At 36.2% G+C, this 14,409-nt stretch overlaps 2 protein-coding genes across 2 annotated transcripts; one reads left to right on the top strand and one right to left on the bottom strand.

Annotated features, from left to right (window-relative positions):
• The first annotated feature begins 696 nt into the window (after positions 1-696).
• LOC143600945 (ARM REPEAT PROTEIN INTERACTING WITH ABF2-like) lies at positions 697-10,115 on the top strand. The gene is made up of 19 exons (XM_077078479.1): positions 697-973; positions 1,972-2,120; positions 2,931-3,103; positions 3,195-3,315; positions 3,383-3,457; positions 3,551-3,645; positions 7,258-7,333; positions 7,427-7,534; positions 7,907-8,035; positions 8,135-8,203; positions 8,291-8,350; positions 8,448-8,571; positions 8,629-8,768; positions 8,857-8,920; positions 9,010-9,089; positions 9,197-9,261; positions 9,341-9,458; positions 9,537-9,661; positions 9,763-10,115. The coding sequence occupies exons 1-19, from the start codon at positions 742-744 to the stop codon at positions 9,854-9,856; spliced, it is 2,097 nt and encodes a 698-aa protein (XP_076934594.1). The 5' UTR covers positions 697-741; the 3' UTR covers positions 9,857-10,115.
• A 750-nt stretch (positions 10,116-10,865) lies between these two features.
• Positions 10,866-13,459, bottom strand: LOC143600946 (cyclin-P3-1-like). The gene is made up of 3 exons (XM_077078480.1): positions 13,267-13,459; positions 12,080-12,492; positions 10,866-11,365 (listed from the first exon to the last, which is right to left on the bottom strand). The coding sequence occupies exons 1-3, from the start codon at positions 13,288-13,290 to the stop codon at positions 11,089-11,091; spliced, it is 714 nt and encodes a 237-aa protein (XP_076934595.1). The 5' UTR covers positions 13,291-13,459; the 3' UTR covers positions 10,866-11,088.
• Between the last annotated feature and the right edge of the window lie 950 nt (positions 13,460-14,409).

Raw genomic sequence — 14,409 nt, 5'->3', positions numbered from 1 at the left:
CCAACGTCAAAATTTTCAGCCTGGTTCGTCATTTTACTCAAACGAAAAATTTGTAACTTATTAAAAAAAATCAAATTCTATATTCCAATGAGTCTCTAATCAAACTCTAAATGTTCAAAAACTAAAAAAGATTTTAAAAAAATGAAGTTTTAACGTGTACTTGATCTTCTGGTACAATAACATAAGGAAAATGATGGCAAAGACTTGAAATCTTATGGTCTCAAATTCGAAACTCAAAGGTTTTCATTTTTATGATATTTCTAGGTAAATCAGGCATGAATATCAAGACCAGGATACACAGTCCGCATCCAGTCACATAAAGACTTAGTATTTGAGATAGTTCAGCTTTTGAGTTCAAAATATGAATGAATTCGGGACGGTACCTGTACTTATCCTGAAAATACCGATCCTAAAATTTGAAACGGTACCGGTATCGAAATGTTTGGTTCGGTACCGGTATTTTATCCAAAATTTAAGAAATACCCTTGTATCTTACTACCATCGAAAGCTCAAAAGTATCCGTTTTGGTCTATCACTACAAAACTTGATATTCACAAAAACGGACCCAATTTAAATAGGAACCACCCACCAGCCCGTCTGTCTTTAAAAACCGACAAACCTGTCCCCACCTATAAAAACCCACCCATATTCCCAAACTACCCTTCTTCCATCCACCTCTCTTCATCATCATTTCATTTCTCATTTCTTCTTCTTCTCCTCCTCTCTCATCTGCCTTCTCTCATGGAGACTCATAGCAAACAACAACGCCATGAACAACCTACAAACTCCGTGAGACGAAGCTTGAAGAGGAAGCTAGAGGACGAATTCATCTCATCATCATCCGCTCCGCAAGATCTACTCTCTCAAGTCCGCCTTCAGGTCCAAATCCTAGACTCCACGCTCTCCTCTGCTGAACCAGATCGTGCCTTAGTCAAACGCTCCATTCATATCCTCTCCGAGCTCTCCAAGAACGGTATGAATCCTCGCTTAATTTCGTTCGATTTTACGATTCTTCGTTTCCGTACGCCGATTAGGTATTATTTGTTGTTGATTCTGTTTTATAGGAGGCGAATTTGATATTTGATTTGTTAAATTGTATTGATGTTGTGATTGTTTTGTTAGTGAGTGATAGTTGATTATTATGCTTAATTATGTTCTATAACGAGTTCCGGTATGAATCTGAGCTTACTTTCTTTCGTCGTTTTTCGTAATTTTATGGATTAGGTTTTTTCGAGTCACAAGACGTGTTTTTCCTGTTATATTAATGTTTTTGGTACTATTTGTAGGAGGCTAATATATTATTTGGATTATTGAATTGCTTTGATTTTGTAATTATAAGTGTAATTAATATCTGAGTGTGTGATTGTTGATGATTATGCTTAATTATGTTCTATAGCGACTTTCGGTATGGAATTATGGATGTACGCTTAATTTCATTCGTTTTTCGTAATTCTACGTTTCTCCGTTTTCGTGCACCGATTAGGTTTTTCGGAATCACGAGATTTAGTTTTCTGTTTTTTGAAAATTTTTGGTAGTGTTTGTTGTTGATTATGTTTTATTGGAGGCGGATTTGTTATTTGGACAATAGAATTGCTTTGATTTTTTAATTGACGGTGTGATTGATTTCTGAGTGAGTAATTTTTCTGTTTTTTCAATATCATTTGTTGTTGATTTTGTTTTATAGGAGGTGAATTTGTTACATGGATTATTGAGTTGATTTGATTTTTTATATGACGGTGTGATTAATTTTTGGGTGAGTTAATGGTTGATGATTGTGTTCAATTATGTTGTATAATGAGCTCCTGTTGGATTTATTGTTGATTATGAATTATAGAGGCGAATTTGTGAGTTATATTATTGAATTGCTTTGATTTTGTAGTCAACGGTGTGATGAATTTCTGAGTGGGTGAAGTTTCGTTTAGGTTTATTGTTGGATGGAGGTTTGATGTGATTTTTTTTGTGTGATTGCAGAGGATATTGTGAATTTGATTGTTGAAGCGGGAGCTGTTCCGGCGCTTGTTCGGCATCTTCAAGCTCTGCAGTGGAATGCAGGACCGAGGGCATGTGAGCATGAGGTGGAGAAGGGAAGTGCTTTTACCCTTGGACTTCTTGCTATAAAGGTATTTGTCCATTAAAGCTTGGTTGTTTCTTGTTGTGGCATGTCTGGTGCTAGTTATGGTTAGCTGGACTAGTAAATTACTTCCTTCAATGTGCACATGTAACCTCTTAATCATGTAAATTTATAGCATGTCCTGTTCGGTTTTATAAGTTTCATATATAGGATCAGTAGGGTTGCCAGAAAAGACTACATACTCGTTTCTACATTTATTTTCTTTTACACGGTATAATTGTGAATTGGGAGTATGAAATTGGCATTTTAAGCTTTAAAATTATCATTATAATCTTACATCTTTCATATCTTTATATATGTTTGATTTTCAAAGTTGCAGATCGCTTATTTACTACTTTAGAAAGTTAATTTTCGACCAATAATGGTTTAGGTTGCTTGCAAGTGAAACTAATATTGAGAGAAAATATCCTAAAGTTAATGCATCATGCTTGTAGTGGATATCAAATTACTTTTCATGATTGTTTATGCTTCCCTCACCCCACCTGAAGATCATTAGTCATTATAACTTCTTTTTTCTCACCCAATTACAATTTGCAATTGATTCATGTAGTTTGGGCCACCAAGTTTTATTATAATTCCAATGTTTCTTCTAGTCTAATTCTAATTATTGTGTTGGGGGTGATCCTTTACCCTACCAAGCTCATTAGATGCTAAGTAAAGTATTTATCTACATGAGACTCCTTTTTTGTTTAATTGCAAATTTAATTTTCCATTACAAATTTTTTTAAAAACTCTCTCCATAGTACGATGTATTTTAATCATTACACACCATTACTAAAGAGATTTCTTTTGTTGACAGCCCGAACATCAGCAACTCATTGTTGATGCTGGAGCTTTACCTCATCTTGTTGCTTTGCTTAAGAGATATAGGGACGGTGAGAACACTCGAGCAGTGAATGGTGTTATACGAAGAGCAGCAGATGCAATTACAAACCTTGCTCATGAAAATAGCAGCATCAAGACCCGTGTTAGGTCACTTTAATTGCACCATCTACGATTACAAGTTTACAACCTGTGTATTACAGTTTTTTTTTGACAATTGTGATTGTAATTTCATGTTCAGGGTTGAAGGTGGAATCCCTCCTCTTGTTGAATTGCTTGAATTCATTGATGCTAAGGTACAGAGAGCTGTTGCAGGGGCCCTCCGTACGCTAGCCTTCAAAAATGATGAAAACAAAACTCAGGTTGATAACTTTCTTGATTAATTGAATGTGCTTGGGTGATAGAGTTTTTTAACACCAGAGTCTACAGATAGTGGAATGCAATGCTTTGCCTACTCTTATTCTAATGCTTCGGTCTGAAGATGCAGCAATACACTATGAAGCGGTAAGTTCTTTTATTTCTTTTCATTGATGATCAGATTTTGCAATTATTTTTGGTTATAAGATTACTTATAGCTAGTTCTACATGACACCTCAGGTTGGTGTAATTGGGAATCTCGTTCATTCGTCTCCTCATATAAAGAAGGAAGTTCTTCTTGCTGGAGCGTTACAACCTGTGATTGAGTTGCTTAGGTTAGATGATATGCTCCTTTATTATCGTCTTTAGCTTTAGTTTGCTTCATTTTTTTTTGTAATCATAAAAATTGCATTAGCCGACTATAAACTTAAAGCAATAACTTTACTGGTTTTGTACTGATTTTGGAATGATGCATACCATTTATGGAGTAATCGACAACTCGGTGGGAGCTTTTAGACTGTTGAATTAAAGATTACAACTGCTCTCTGCTTTTAAAAGTACCCTTTTGGAACTTGAAAATATCTAGATATTTAATAATTTCTTTTGAAAGGATCTAGAATTCTAGATATTTGATCTACATTCAAGTATTAAAAGAAAGTGGCTTATTTAGATTTTAACACTGAAATGTTTTGTATGAAAAGATGTATTTTGAAAAAAAGTAGTAAGTTCACATTTGCATTTCAAAAGGCATATAAGGATACTTTAGCACAAAGAGGAGTACTTAAATATTTTACTTTCTAATTAAACAAATACAGGATAATATTTTCTTAACTCGATTAAGTTATGGTTGGTTAACTTCAATTTTATAATATTATAAGAATATTGTTGATTGTGTAAAACTTGGAGTAACACCAACTTGAAGGACCCGAATGGTTAATACGAAAAGTATAAGGGTGGTACGGAAGATCTCAAGGGGCGGTTTGGTGGAGATCCAAAGTTTAGGGACCAAGTTGAATAACTTGGTGTCATAGTTATATTTTATTTATTATTAAATAAATTAGAAGTCTAGTATGATTATGTTTCCTAGTTTGGGTAGGATAGAATTGTGGGTGCTATATAAACCCATCATTAGTTTTCTTTTGTGGAGAGTAGAGAAGAGTAGAGAGAGTAGAAAAGTATTTTGTTCTTGTTTTCTATTAATGAAAAGAGTCGCATAAACGTTTTATGCAATATCGTGTTTGGTGTTCTTGATTCACTTGTCTAAGGTTTAACAAGTGGTATCAGAGCCTAACGATCCAGGCTCGTGTTTTCGATCGACGACAAGTCTTGATTGCGGTAGTGGTTCCAATCAAAGACATAAGAGGTTAGAAAATCGATCGAAGAAAAAGGAGAGTGTTAGACGAAGAAAAGAAGAGAAGATTTGGTTGTGCTTTGTTTCTTACGTGGCAAATAATAAAGAGGCCAGGAAAAGTTATTTGTTTTTGAGCTATACTCAAAAGGTGAAGTAGGTAGTCGAAGAAATAATATTGCTGCTCAATATATAATATATTGATTTATTTTGTGTTCACCCATATGATCACCACAAAGTCCAAACCACAATTTTATTTATAATTATGCTGTTGAGATTTACATCACCGCGGCCCCCACACAAAATGTTTGTGTTTTTGTCCTACATGAATTAACCTATACACCAAAATTCAATATCCACGTTTTGATTTGTGACATATTATAGCACTATTTCTATCAGCACCGTTTGATCACCAGTGTTTAAGTGTTTCTGGGGATAGTTATTTTCGCAAAGAAGCGTTGTTCATAACTTAAAAGAAACCGATCACAGTTGTAGCAAAGGAATCGATTGCAGCAAGAGTTATATCAACAAATCCGAAACGATGGCAGAATTCCAGGTCGTAGGAGGAATCAAGAAACTGAATCAAAGCAACTACAAGCAATGGTCGACATGCATTAAATCGTATCTTCAAGGTCAAGATCTTTGGCAGGTAACGAACGGTACCGAGACGAGACAACCTGCAAACGATATTAACGGTGGTATTGGGAAGTGGCAGGTGAAAGCGGGCCGAGCGATGTTTATCATCAAGACGACGGTGGATGATGATGTTCTTGATCACATTCAAGATCTCGAATACCCAAAGCAAGCGTGGGATACGCTAGAGACCTTATTCACGAAGAAGAACGATGCTCGATTGCAACTAGTCGAAGGTGAGTTGATGACGATTTCTCAAGGTGATCTTCCTATTTCACAATATTTTCGTAAAGTGAAGAATTTGTGTCGCGAGATTGGAGAACTCGATCCACAGTCTCGGGTTAGCGATGCTCGTATGAAGCGGATATTCATCCACGGTTTAAGGCCGGAGTATCGTAGCTTTGTTACCGCTACTCAAGGGTGGGCGACCCAACCGAGTATAACCGAGTTCGAGAATATTCTTGCCGGACAAGAAGCTTTAGCAAAACAGTTAGCCGGCGTGTCGATTAAAACCGAGAGCGAAGCCTTGTATGTCGGAAGGAAGGAGAAGCATCGGTTTACTAAAAATCATAACCGTTATAGCGAGAAAGGTAAGAGTAAATATCGGGAGAACGAGAAACATGACCGACCCAAAAAGAGAGAATGGAACCGGAAGGGTCGGGTTGAAAACTGTGAAGAAGATTCATCGGATGAAGAGAACGGAGACAAGGAATCAAGGTACCAACCAAAACAGTTTCCTTTTAGGTGCCATAAGTGTGGACAAAAAGGGCATATGGCAAGGTACTGTCGAGAGCCTAGGGAGGAAGGTAATGTAGCTGTGGTTAAAGAAGAAGAACCGTGGGATGTGGAGGCTAATATGGCTGAGGTTCAAGGAAAATACACAGTTGATACCGAATTCAAACCGAATCTGGTAGATGAATGGTTTGAAGAAGGCTCTTGTTGGTGGACAAGTTCGAAGGAAGTGCCAGAGTCGAATCAGTTAAAGGTAACCTTGGAATCATCTATTGTTATGTTGAATTTAGATGATGAGGAAATTGTGGTTGAAGAAGAAAATACGGTTGATCAAGACGTAACCGTAACCGTGACGGTAACCGAACAAGACGAGAGAGAAACCGTGTTTGAAGAAGTGCACGAGGAGGTAGCTCCGTCTCATGTCACGGGTGGTCATGGTGGAATAGAAAACGTTGAAGATCAACAAACCAACAAAGTTGACGTTGGAGTTTGCGTGAGGTTCATGCAAAGTTCGGGTGATCCGAAAGAACGAACAAATGAAGAAGTTAAGTTCGAGAGGGAGCATGCATCAAGTGAGGATGGAAGAATTGCTTTGAGTACCATGATAGTTGGTCATGAAGTTGAGAAAGCAAAAGTTGTTTCCCATCTGGAATCGGGTGATGCAGTTTTAAACAGTGATAATCTCGAAACTAGCTTATTTGTAACCGGGAAAAAGAATCCTAAAGGTAGAGTGAAAACGTCGAATCCAAGAATCAAGCTCAAGGACGTGCGAGCGTTGCAAGGTGTGAAGGACCTTGGAGGAACAATGGAAGTTGGTATTGAGAGGGAGTGTAAAACTTGGAGCAACACCAACTTGAAGGACCCGAATGGTTAATACGAAAAGTATAAGGGTGGTACGGAAGATCTCAAGGGGCGGTTTGGTGGAGATCCAAAGTTTAGGGACCAAGTTGAATAACTTGGTGTCATAGTTATATTTTATTTATTATTAAATAAATTAGAAGTTTAGTATGATTATGTTTCCTAGTTTGAGTAGGATAGAATTGTGGGTGCTATATAAACCCATCATTAGTTTTCTTTTGTGGAGAGTAGAGAAGAGTAGAGAGAGTAGAAAAGTATTTTGTTCTTGTTTTCTATTAATGAAAAGAGTCGCATAAACGTTTTATACAATATCGTGTTTGGTGTTCTTGATTCACTTGTCTAAGGTTTAACAGATTACTCATCTTTTTATTGCCAGCTCGAGTTGTTCAGAGAGTCAACGTGAAGCTGCTTTGTTGCTTGGACAATTTGCTGCTGCCGATACAGATTGCAAGGTTGATAGAAATAATAATTAATCCATTTATTCATGTTTGTTTTTATACTTGGTCTTTAGTTGTGTGTTAAAATCCCTAATTATTCTTTTGCAGGTTCACATAGTTCAAAGAGGTGCTGTTATTCCCCTAGTTGAGATGTTGCAGTCACCAGATGCTCAATTAAGGGAGATGTCTGCTTTCGCCTTAGGAAGATTGGCACAGGTACCCAAAATCATCTGCAATATACATACTTAACTCCATATATTAAACAATTATAGTTGACTTTAGGGTTTATTTTGAAGCATTAATAATGGCAATCATAAATCCACACATTTTCTTATAGTAAACAGATAGCCTTTCATAAAAGAGGTATATTTTTTAAGATTATAATTAATTTGTTTGGATTGTTTTTAGAAAATCTTTTATGGGTCATTGTTTCTAGTCACGTGTCATCATGTCATTCTCATGATCAGAAACACATTATATCCAGCAAAACATAGATCACCAATATATTGATAAAAATCTATGCTTAGAAGATTAATTAAAGGTCAAGTTACTTTCATGATATGTGGCTGAATCGTTTTCATTCACCAGGACACTCACAACCAAGCAGGAATTGCACATGGCGGTGGCATACCTCCATTGTTGAAACTTCTTGATTCTAGAAACGGTTCCTTGCAACACAACGCTGCATTTGCATTATACGGTCTTGCTGATAATGAGGTAATATTTTATACCTCAATAGAATAATATCAATAGTTCCATCATGGCATCATGATTCATACTTCATGAAATGAACATTTTGTGGAAATCCTTTTCTAGGATAATGTTGCTGACCTTATAAAAGTCGGTGGGGTTCAAAAGCTACAAGATGGTGAATTTATTGTCCAAGTAAGCGCTACTTTTGCTAATGCCTTAATTTTTATTAAATTTCATTTGACATGAGCAAGTTTTTAATTTAATTATTTGACTTTGCAGCCAACTCGGGATTGTGTGGCCAAGACTTTGAAAAGGCTAGAGGAGAAGATTCAGGGACGGGTAATAATATTATCCTGTTTAAACATACCGTACCACCAATTCCTAAATAGTCAACCCATCCATAAACAACCTAAGTTTTGTATTTTATATTCTACAGGTATTGAGTCTTTTATTATACATAATGCGGATGGCTGAGAGATCCGTTCAGAGACGAGTTGCTTTGAGTCTTGCTCATCTTTGTTCACCAGATGACCAGAAAACAATATTCGTCGATGCTAATGGTAAATTACATAACTGAATCTATAAACTTTTCTACAAATATTAATAAAAATTTGCAGGATTATCCATACTCTTGGAGCTTTTGGAGTCGAGCAATATAAAAAACCAACGTGATACTTGTGTTGCGCTGTGCAAGTTGGCTGAAAAGGCTAGCTCACTTTCTCCTGTTGACGCGGGACCACCATCTCCAATTTCTCAGGTTTTGTTTTCTTAATTTCTTTTTTTTTCTTATAATATATAAATGGATTTTACAATTGTACGGTATTATATTACGTTTTTTGCTGCAGGTTTATTTAGGCGAGCAGTATGTGAACAACCCTACACTATCTGATGTAACTTTTCTAATCGAAGGTGATAATTTAATTTAATTTTTGCTACATTAATATTTCTTGTGATATATAGTGTTTATTTAAAGTTTAGAGTCTTGAATGTGGTTTCAGGTAAACGCTTTTACGCTCACAGAATTTGTCTTCTTGCTTCCTCTGACGCCTTCCGGGCAATGTTTGATGGTGGGTACAAGGTAAGTCGCATGTACATGTTTTTTGTTTTGTTTTGTTTTGTTTAGAATACTAAAATGCTAATTGATTTTTATTTTATATTTTCTTTTTTGAATTGTTTAATGTGTAGGAGAAAGATGCTAAAGATATAGAGATTCCAAATATTAGATGGGACGTCTTTGAGTTAATGATGAGGTATGGATTTTAATAGGAGAATAATATTACAATAAATATATTATATTCTTTCTAAATCTTTTATTTCCTTAAACTATAGATACATATATACCGGGTCTGTAGACGTGAATCTGGAAATTGCTCAGGATCTTCTTAGAGCTGCAGATCAATATCTTCTCGAGGGGCTAAAACGCCTCTGTGAATACACCATTGCGCAGGCAAGACGTCACATTTGAAAAAAAAATACATGACCATTATATATTAGTTTCTTAATTAAGTCACCTTCTTTCATGTAGGATATACGTGTTGACAATGTGTCACTTATGTACGACTTATCAGAGGCCTTTAATGCTGTGTCACTAAGGAACGCCTGCATTCTGTTTGTTCTGGAGAATTTCGATAAGTTACATGGAAAATTATGGTATATGTTTATAACTAATACACTATGACTTGTAGTGCAAGTTATATAAAAAACCCTCGGAACTGTTATCAATCTGATGATTAATGAATGACAAATTATAGGTACGGGGAGTTGATCAAGCGTATATTGCCAGAGATGCGGGATTACTTTGTGAGGACACTTGAAAGGGCAGTGGAAGGTGACATGAGGCAATAGACGGCTGAGATTAACATTTTGATCCAACTGATTTTAACCAACTTAGGAGGAGCAGAAATCAGACTGAATGTTGTACAGAAAGTGGCAGTTGGCCTTTTCTTTAAGATCTTAACGGACCCGAAGTTTCGCATCTTAGTGGCAGTTTGTTTGTCGTTTGAAGTTACAATCATGCTTTTACTAGATGTTGACATGCATGAAATGTATCAACTGTCACTTATATTATACTTCTCGTCTCATCATGATTTTCATCTTTTGAATCCTCTATGGAGCCTCAGCCCTAAATTCAGTTAGTTTCTATAGAACTCATTAAATTAAAACGAATTCAGTGGTTTATGTCGTGCAACTGTCCACTGAATTGCTGCCTCTACTCTACTGCCGCTTGCACCACGTCCTTAACACCACTAGTGTTGTGAAGGCTCTACTCTACCGCAGCTTGCACCGCATCCTCAACACTAGTTTGTAAACGCGTCAAGCCAAGCCCAATCTTGTTTGACGTTGAGCTTAGCTAAGCTCATTTCTTTAATGCTCGAGCTCTGCTTGTGAGTGGCCTTTTTAAGCTTGAATGCGGCTTGTACAGGGCTTGTATTATTTAGTTATTTTTATCAGTTTATATAAAATTAATATTATAATAGAACTACAAGTTTAACTAGTTTACAAGGGCCATTGTATGATTAAACGATGTTGTGTCTCCCAGATTGGGTATAAACATGTATATATGGCGATAAAAAAATAGGTCTTTTTAGGTTTGTCGGCATCCCTGAGCTCGATAAGTAAAGCTTGAGGTGGTGTAAGCCTACTTATTTTCAAAGTCGAGTTTGCTTATCTCAAATAGCTCATGAGCCTGAGCCGAATTACTTTTGATACTTTAGTTTTTCTGTAACCATCCAATTCAAGGTCAGTCCCATTTTGAGCCAAAATCATAGTAACATTTTTTTAGACGGTTCGCTTTGACTCGACAATGATCCGACCATTAATCCTCTCTGTCAAAACAGGGTTTTGATGTTCACCATTCAACGTCTTTCACTCTTTCATGTCACTTCCAAAAAAAGCAACAAAAAAAAATCTTCCACATTTCATTCCTCACAGAACAACACTCCAACAAAACAAAAACAAAAACAAATCTTCAGTTCAATGTGAAAATGAATCTTATTTCTAGACCTGCCTACCCTTTAACACAATCAAAACCAACAACTAAAAACAGTCACTAAAACATTTGCAAACATACACTCTACCTATACGATATGTATCTCTGTTGTAGTGTACGTACTCGAGTCTTCACTACTAAACCAGGATTCTTTAAGTCCACACGGGGCGTGAATCACCCGTGGCGGTCTTTCAACTTGCAACTCACATGATACTTGTTTCTCCAACTGGGAACAGTATCTGCCAAACGTCCCGACACTGACGTGGAGCCGAAAGTCCAAACCAAATAGGAATTTCATCTCCAATCTGTTCATTTCTGCGGTTGTTACTCCTCCCACTTTTGCATAATACGCGTTGTTGTAGAATCTGCAAATAAATACAAAGCACAAAAGACGTGACTTCAGTATAATTTCAGTATTTGCAGTCGTATACTAGAAGAAATAGAGCACACATGTAACGTGTGGGCTCGCTAAAAGCTTGAATTGAGCCGAGGTTAAACAAGCTCAGCAAAAAATTAAGCTCGTACGCGCCCGAGCTTCATATACCGAGCTCAGCTAGGCCCTTGCGATAATAAACGAGCCTATTTTTTATATAAATGAAGTAAACTTCATTTAAAATGATAAATATACATTAGTTAATAAAAAACAAGGGTTAAAAAAACCACTATACTTTCTTACTTTTCACAAAAAAGTCACTAAATGTGCTCAGTTTTCAGTTCAAAGAAAATACAATTAATTAACTAATAAAGATAAGAATTAATACCATATAAACCACTATACTTTCTTATTTCTCACAAAAAGCAAACACAAAAGTCTCCCAAATCCAATTTTGATATATTAAAGTTCCTCAACTTGTAAAATAGCACACTCAAAAGTCACTAAACGAGCCGAGCCCGAACTCAACTCATTTACACCCATAAAAGTATCGACCAACTTAGATAAGTTAGGTGTTTGGATGTGATTCGGCTGTTTGAAGCCGGAATTTTAGATAATAAACCACTCGGTGTTTGACGGACCAATAAATAAACGACCAAAAAAAACTACAAAATAAAAACTTATAAAAACAAAAGAGAACACGTACGCGTCATCAATGAACTTGGCCGCAAGCATTACACTGGTAATGAGAAGCCGATGCACACTTAAAGAAGTCAAGTTAACATTTCCACACTGAATAAACCGATCCATGTAAACTTGCGCGACAACGAAGCACGAGGGGCTGCAGTGCGAGTACTTGAATATTCTATCAATGTACTCTTTAATGCTGAGCCCCGGCGCCCTTGAACCATGAAAAACCGTTATTACATCTTTCGTTTGTGTCTTCTCAAGTAACGTCTCGTTCATTTGGACCGACCTCTCAAGAATTGACGACAAAAGTGATAAAACTTTAGGATTCCCATGGTTTTGCTTAGATGTTTGCTTCAATCCTAGGTTACAATATGTTTTTGAGCTCGGGATGTCAGTTTCAAGCCCTAAGGATTCCATACCAAAACAAATCTGTACAAAATAAGAGAAGATATATTATCAGATTGTGTTAAGACATGCGATAAAAGTAATAAACTAAAATATTTTTAATTAAATTTTCTATACTAATGGCTTCTTAAACTATAAATGAGACCTCATTAATCCAAGAAGATACCAACAAAAGAAAATCCAAAGGCTTTGTTCATGTAAAGACACCATAAAGACACGATTTGCGACAAATCGATATCAATTTAATAAAAGTTTATGTAAGTGACACAAATTTCTACCCAAAAGCAAGTAATTGTAACAAATTTGTGAGCTTTTGTAAAAGAATGCTATCTAATGACTAGATATCATAATTAAATGCAAAATTAACTGTTTGGCTTTAAAAATAAAATTAAAAGTATTAATTTGTAGTTGTAGACCTAGATCCTAAACAACACCTGCTTCACTGCAAATAACCCCAAAATTAATTTAATAAATAATAATAATAGTAATAATAATAATAATAATAATAATAAACCACTTAGATCTGACAAAAAAAACCAGTTTATAAGCTATAAATCAGCCCCAATAGAAGAATAATTATTAATACTTTATTACAGCATTAAAAACCAGATCTAAACACCATTTAACCTTCAATAATCAAAATAAACATAAATTAAAGAAACCCTTTTTCTAATTAATTCCAAGCTGTAAACAAAAACCCACAAAAGAAAAAAAAGCAGCCCAGTGAGGCATTTAATCAAACACCTGGCGTGCAAGAATAATAATAATAATAATAATAATAATAATAATATAACTTACAGACGAGGTTCTTGAAGCTTCCATAATGGCAACAGAGACAAGCTCACCAATATTCTACATGAGCAGCATATGGGTCAGAAATTCTGAAATGAATATTATTATTTAATAGAAGCAGATGTGAAGGATAAACAGAAGACACGTCACTATCGCATTGTAAATGATTAATGATGTCACGATCGGTGTTTAGTGGCGGGTATGAATGAATGAATGAATATGATTAATGTGAAATTGAAGAAATAATAATGATAATAAAAATTGGGTTTGGGTGTGTTTTAGGTTACTTAAAGATAAAAATAAATTTGGTGGCTTTTTTAAAGATTGGTTATTGGGGGATGGTTTTGTTTGGTATGTTTGTTTATTATTATTATTCATGATGGATGGAAGCCAGGTAAGCGTCGGTGGAGGGTGGGTGGTGCTAGAGGTGTACATTCAAACCGGTTCCTGGAACCGAACCGGTGGACCCGAACCGGTTCCTACCCGATTTTTGTAGGAACCGGACCTTATCTGATTCAACCCGATGATCCGTGACCGGTTCTTGCATTTCTGAGTGTGGGCGGGTAGGAATCGAAACCGAACCGGAACCGGTTCTGGAACCGAACCATCCGGAACCGGTTCCTAACCGGTTCTAGCCGTTGGATCGAATATAGCCGTTGGAAATCTTTTTTTTGGCCGTTTTTTGACCGTTGGGGTCAAAAATAGCCGTTTTTTGGCTCCCCCAAGCAACCCACTACTAGTATAAATAGGTATTTGGTGTCATGGGTTCATCACAACACTCAAAACGCAAACCCGAACGCAAAAAAATACAAAAAAACGCTATTACAACATTTTGAGTTCTCTAATCTCTTGTTTTCTCTTCTTCTATATTCATATTTGTTGTTATGGCTACCTCACAATCATCGGTTGGTCAAGGTTCCAACGCCGAACCAAGTTTCGTTCGTATTGTACCTCATAATCGTAATCAAGAGATTTGGTGCAATTGGGATTTGGTTGAATTGAGTGACCATTCATTCAAGGCTCGGTGCAAGTTTTGTGGGATTTATTTAAACCCACTTTCGAATTCAAATTTGAAGAAACACATCGAAAAACCGTATTGCAAGGCGTTGAAAAAGAACGTCGATTCGCAACAAACGCAAATGGATAGTG

Source organism: Bidens hawaiensis, unplaced genomic scaffold, assembly GCF_021521415.1.
Source record: "Bidens hawaiensis isolate Kalapana, Puna unplaced genomic scaffold, B.hawaiensis_p1.1 tig00055093_1, whole genome shotgun sequence".
Taxonomy (NCBI): domain Eukaryota; kingdom Viridiplantae; phylum Streptophyta; class Magnoliopsida; order Asterales; family Asteraceae; genus Bidens; species Bidens hawaiensis.
The sequence above is the reverse complement of the archived record's forward strand: the minus strand, read 5'-3'. Positions and strand labels throughout refer to the sequence as shown.

Bases quoted from the DNA above. Each gene is read 5' to 3' on its own strand.
- LOC143600945 (XM_077078479.1), top strand. From the start codon at position 742: ATGGAGACTCATAGCAAACAACAACGCCATGAACAACCTACAAACTCC. The intron at 3,104-3,194 runs GTCACTTTAATT...TTTCATGTTCAG, and splicing joins AGCATCAAGACCCGTGTTAG to GGTTGAAGGTGGAATCCCTC. The intron at 9,662-9,762 runs GTATATGTTTAT...GACAAATTATAG, and splicing joins AAGTTACATGGAAAATTATG to GTACGGGGAGTTGATCAAGC.
- LOC143600946 (XM_077078480.1), bottom strand. From the start codon at position 13,290: ATGGAAGCTTCAAGAACCTCGTCT. The intron at 12,493-13,266 runs GTAAGTTATATT...TATTTTGTACAG, and splicing joins AAGCTTCAAGAACCTCGTCT to ATTTGTTTTGGTATGGAATC. The intron at 11,366-12,079 runs GTACGTGTTCTC...ATTTATTTGCAG, and splicing joins GCCAAGTTCATTGATGACGC to ATTCTACAACAACGCGTATT.